At 47.0% G+C, this 5,727-nt stretch overlaps 1 protein-coding gene across 1 annotated transcript in view; it reads right to left on the reverse strand.

The window, feature by feature from the left end:
- The window catches only part of LOC110323066 (perilipin-2), a 13,119-nt gene extending 7,623 nt beyond the window's left edge, over positions 1–5,496 (reverse strand). The window contains exons 1-4 of the mRNA XM_021200116.2: positions 5,430–5,496; positions 4,124–4,178; positions 3,844–4,039; positions 529–611 (exon numbers count right to left, since the gene is read on the reverse strand). Of these exons, the coding sequence (XP_021055775.1) occupies positions 529–611; positions 3,844–4,039; positions 4,124–4,153 (309 nt within the window). The 5' untranslated portion in view covers positions 4,154–4,178; positions 5,430–5,496. The remainder of the gene's footprint in view (positions 1–528; positions 612–3,843; positions 4,040–4,123; positions 4,179–5,429) is intronic.
- Between the last annotated feature and the right edge of the window lie 231 nt (positions 5,497–5,727).

The following is a 5,727-nucleotide window of genomic DNA, read 5'->3' on the forward strand; positions in this document are numbered from 1 at the left end:
TAAACTTGCCTATTTAAGTGGTGAAAGGCACAACCCAATGTCCCCCTAACTGATATCCTTTTGTGCAATGCTGTATTCTTAACCAGAAGGGGAAATTTAGGGCATTATCTGAACTGCATGGTCACTAAGATAGATAAAGCAGTTGGTTTTGCCAGCACCGATTATCTGTCATGTGTGCATGTGGTTCCTATCATCAATGCCCAGAACTACCTCTCCCAGTTTGTATACACATCCAGCGCCATATGGAATCAGTTATTTAAAAGCAATTCCACAGCAGGAGCAGAGTTGCAAGCTGATAGACACCAGCCTGCATTCTAACCAGAAGCAGTCAGTTCATCTCTGTTCCTTGGACCCACCCCAACTGCAGCTTAGGAAGACGGGGAGCAGTCACGACTCCTTCAAAAATATACCCAGCTCCAGCTCCAGCTTGAGAGAAAGGTATTTGTGTGTTTATGGCACACACAGCCTGGGCTAAAGAAACCATGAAAACACCCCAAACAGCAGACCTCAACACTGTCCCAAGCTCACCTCAGACGTTGGCTGGTTCAGAATAGGCAGTCTTTCCTCCATCCTGTCGAGCCCCTTGCAGGCATAGGTATTGGCAACCGCAACTGCAGGAGACACAGACAGGAGAATGATCACTCACTGTAAGGATAGAATGAACACACGGATAGTACCTCGGATGTTTATTTAATCCTATAATGAAAATAGCCACAATGCAGCCTTGTTTTTTTTTTTCTTAAAACCACAGAATCCACTTCCAGGTTTCTCTCACTCTCCCAGGAAGAAATTTGGCAGGATCCTGGCAACTTTCTTCCAGTGAGGGGTAAATGAGAGGTTGTGTGGGGGAAAAGCAGCTAAGGAAGAAGGCCTCAGTGCTAGTGACAGAATGGGTGAGGCAAGCTTATTCTGAACTCAGGAAATAAAGTCACTCATGGTGGGTTAGTCCCTATTTAACCTCAGTACATAGAGGTACGTCCTGGGACCTCAGCAGTGACAGTAGCACCCTGAATCTTCCTAACAAGGCCCAGGTTTCAGTGCAAGCTTCCCCCTCAAAGATAAGGGGTCAAGAATCCACACCAAATTCATTAGGGAGTTCGCACTGTTGGGATAGCTGTTTCTTAAATGATCCTTATAATCCTAGACCATAATTTACCCTTTGGGGGGATGATGCAAATGTTTGTTTAAAGCAATTCATTCATTCATGTTTTGGAGAGATTCAGAGAGTCTAGTAGTTCCTCTAAAATTGAAGAAAAACATTTGAATGTGTACAGTTGCGTGTTTTGCTTGCATGTATGTCTATGAACCAAGTGTACAAGCCTGGTGTCTGTGGGAGACCAAAGAAGCCATTGGGTCCCCTGGAGTAGGAGTTCCAGATGGTTGTAAGGCACCATGTGGGTGATGGGAATCTCACCCAGGTTATTTAGAAGAGCAGCCAGTGCTCTTAACCCTCAGTCATCTCTCCAATCCCAAGTTCCTCTGACATTTAAACACAGTTATTAAAGATCCAGCAGTTCCACTCCTAAGTACATACTAAGGAGACTGAAAATACTATGCCCAAAACTGGGGGTGAACATATATATGTTCACAGAAGCATCATTCATCACCTTCCAAGGAAGACACAACCTAAATGTCCATCAGTTGATGAACGGATTAAAGTGTTGGGGCTGGGGAGACAGCTTGGTGGTTAAAAGTGTTTCAAGCACAAAAGCTTGAGGACCAGCGTTCAGAGCCCCAGAATCCACATAATGTGGATTACAAGTCCTCTGTAATCATGGCCTCTGCATTAACTGGAGATCATAAGAGCAGCCTGGCTAGCCCGAGGAGTCATGTCAGTGAGCTCTGGTGTTTGACTGAGAGATTCTGCCTCAAAAGTCAAAGAGTGATTCAGGGAGGTTTCTGGCATCGATCTCACACCTCCATATGCCTACACACACACACACACACACACACACACACACACACACACACAGTGGGAGGAGCACTGTCTAGCTAGTTTTTATGTCAACTGAACACAAGCTAGAGACATCAGACAGGCGGGAACCTCAACAGAGAAACTGTCTCCAAAAGATAGCACAAACCAGTAGGGCATTTTCTTAATTAGTGATCGATGAGGGAGTGTCCAGCCCAGTGTGGGTGGGGTCACCCCTGACTTGGTGGTCCTGGGTTCTATAAGCAAGATGAGCAAGCCTCGAAAATCAAGCCAGCAAGCAGCACTCTCCCCATGGCCTCAGCGTCAGCTTCTGCCTCCAGGTTCCTACCAGTTTGAGTTCCTGTCTTGGCTTCCCTTAATGGACTATGATTCAGAATATGTAAGCCAAGTAAACCTTTTCCTCCTCCAGTTGCTTTTGGATTTATGATGTTTCATCACAGCAATAGTAACCCTAAGACGAATATGTTCTACCCACACCATGTGATATTATTCCTCAATAAAAAGAAATTAAATACAGATATAACATGAGCATCTGTCGTGGCTATGAAGTACATACAATGCTGTATCATGGATAAATCCTGAAAACCTCTATGCTAGGTAAAAGAAGCCTGTTGCAGAAGATCTTATTTTATGACTCTGATTGTACCAAAGGCCAGAAATAATCTTATATAAAAATAGGTTAAAGAGCAATCTGAGGGGATGGAAGGAAGTGGCCTGACAACTCATGAAAACGAGCTTGTTCTCACTGTTTGCAGTTCTGGGGATTGAACCCAGGGACTCATACATGCCAGGAAAGCACCCTTCCATCGAGGTACAGCCATTTTTAACTTAAGTGGATCAACTGTACAATGCATTTTCTTATCTCAATAATGTTAATATTCAAAATAAAAAGTTTGGGGCTGATGATGTAGATCAGCAAAGTTCTATCCCCAGTACTGTATAAACCAGGCACGTTGCCTTGGGTCTGTAATCCTAGCCATTTGAGAGGCTAAGCCAGGGAGATTTCCCTGAGGTTGAGGACAAAGTTACATAGTGAGTTCCCGGGTCAGGCCAGCATGAGTTACAATGTGCAACCTTGTCTCGAAAAGAAAAGTTTGGGCTGGGAGCTAATTCCGTGAGTAAGGGACCTTGCTACCTAGCCTGAGGACCTGAATTAGACCTGGTATTCTCTGAGCACTGCCACGGCACCCATCTCCACACAAACACATACACACATGCAGACACAAAATAAATACAAATGTAATCAAAATTTGTTTTTCAATCCACACACGCTGTATGAGAAAGCTAACTCAGGTCACCCTTTAGATGATGCCTTCCTAATTTCAGTTATTAACAGAAAAGCGTTTTGGAAATTTACTTTTTCTTTTCTTTTTTTGTTTGTTGTCTTTTCTTTTTCCTTTGTTGTCTTGTCTTGAGACACGTTCTCCCTATTTAGCTCTGACTAGCCTGGATTTTGTTAGGTAGACTAGAGTGGGCTTGAACACAAAGATTTGCCTGCCTCTGCCTGGGACTAATGGCATACACCCTCGAGTACAGGGTTTGTTTTTTTTGTTTGTTTGTTTTGTTTTGTTTTGTTGTTTCCTTTTTGAGACCGTCTCATACAGCCTTGGCAGCTGGGAATTCACTATGTATCCATGGTCTGCCTTCAACTGACACCTCTCCACCTCCCTTCAAAGTGCTGGGGTGACTGGTGTAAGCACCACACCTGGCTGGGAAGTTTCTATTAGCGTAAGAAGAGTGAGCGCCTTATGGCTATGAAGCAGCCCATCTGTGTGAACGAAGGTCAGCAGACTGTTGCTTGGTGGAGGAGAGATTGGGCTTCAGGAAGGCCTGGGGGTTCCCTGGTGTGACTTAGCAGTCACCCTACCCAGTCCCTTGGGCTCAGTGTTGACAGCAGAATCTAAACTCACTTTGTGGCTCCAGCTTCTGGATGATGGGCAAGGCACTTGTCACAGCCGCAGAGGTCACGGTCTTCACACCCTTCTCTGCCATCTCACACACGGATCTCAAATATGGGTACTGATCCTTTGTACTGACATAAGCGGAGGACACAAGGTCGTAGGTAGAGCTCACCAAGGGCAGGTTGGCCACCCTCATCATCACGCTCTGTAAACAGGGAAGGGTGGATAATAATGACTCAAATCACGAGTAAGGAAAAAGGACCAAGAAACAAGTACTTAAAAATCATACCTGTTGCGGATCCACTACTGCTGCTGCCATTTTTCCTCCTGGAGCAAAGAGACGCCTAGAGAGAAAAGAAACTGATTTCAGAACATTGGAGGACCAATTCCTGTCCCAACCTAGGCAGGCGCACAATTCCAGCATAGACAGTTCCAGTTTCCCACCCTCTAATTCAGAGCCCTCTTCAGGGCCAACAACCTGACTGGAGGCTCCGGAGCTGTTTNCACACTTTCAATAGGAAAGAGTAGTCACTGATGTGTGTCCTGTCTCTTAAATGGGACACCAGAAATGCCTCTGAAATGCCTGTTTTCAAAAATGCTAACCCAAAAGGCAGAAAATTCCATTTAAACAGAAGACATGTTAGCTTCCCCCAAAACACCTGCCCTTGATTAGTTAATCAATTTATTTTTGTAGGCTTTCTGAGACAGGGTTTCTCTTTGTAACAGTTCTGTCTATCCTGGAATTCAGGATACACACCAGGCTGGCCTCCAACTCACTAGACCTGCCTGCCTTTGCCTCCCAAGTGCTAGATGGCCATGCTACACTTACTCTCTGCCTGTCTAAAGCCCAGGCTGACACTCTTAACTCAACTTCCCTAGTGTTGGGATTCAGCACAGGCCACCAGGCCGGGCTCTCAGCATCAGGACTATCAAACTGATACTTGAGGGTATTTACCATTCTTGTGAACAAGACTGAAACCAGCAGTGGCTGCCTTAATGCTGACTGAGCTCAAGAAAGTCGCTCCAGGAACTGTAAACTCTCCTCTCCCCAGTGACCCACACCCACAGGAAACTNCCTTCTGCCCAGCAACAGAACCTGTCTACACACAGCTCAGCCTCCAACCCAAAGCCCCACTTCCTTAAGAAGAACTGTCCAGAAAGCCGAACCTTCGAGCAGTNTCCATACCAAGGAGCAGCCCATAAAATAGCNCCTTANGTTTTCCAGGGGTGAGCTGGGGCTGAGGCAGAGGAGGAGCAAGAGTTCCAGCCCAGCTTGGACCATAGAGAGCCTGTGGGCAGCCAGTGCTGCCTAGGGGGACATTAAAGGAAACCCAGACAATCCTCACTATGCACCTCCTAAGTTCTTCTGTAAGGTGTTTCCCTTTAAATAAAGCCTCGACCGGACAAATGCAAGTTGCTCTACCACAGAGGGACATGCAAACAGAAAGGAAACCTCTAGAACAAAGGGAGAGCTTTCCCAACCAGCCCGGGACTGCTCCTCCCCCCTCTTCCCCCACCGACCCGTGGATGTAGTTCCGAGCCCAGCACGGGCAGAGCCGCAGCGGCCTTGGGGCCAGATCTGGTGCAGGACCTACCGAGAATTGAAGGAACAGCAGGTCCGCAGGGTCCAGATCACCACACAGCAAGGCGGCCTGGATGACTGTTAAATATCGCCTGGCTGCCCCGCCCATGCCTCCGCGCCACGTGATAACCCAGCTGCCTGGGGCCTCTGAACCCTGTTCCGGGCTGGACTGGGACTCTGGGGCCACTCAGTGGGGATGTGGGGACCCAGCCTGGGCGTGGGAACTCCAACCTGGTGCCAGGAAATCAGGGGCCTCCTTGGTTTCCTGAGCCCAGTGCCCAGAGATCCCAGATTAGTACAAGAAGAGCAGG

Source organism: Mus pahari, chromosome 6 (assembly GCF_900095145.1).
Source record: "Mus pahari chromosome 6, PAHARI_EIJ_v1.1, whole genome shotgun sequence".
Taxonomy (NCBI): domain Eukaryota; kingdom Metazoa; phylum Chordata; class Mammalia; order Rodentia; family Muridae; genus Mus; species Mus pahari.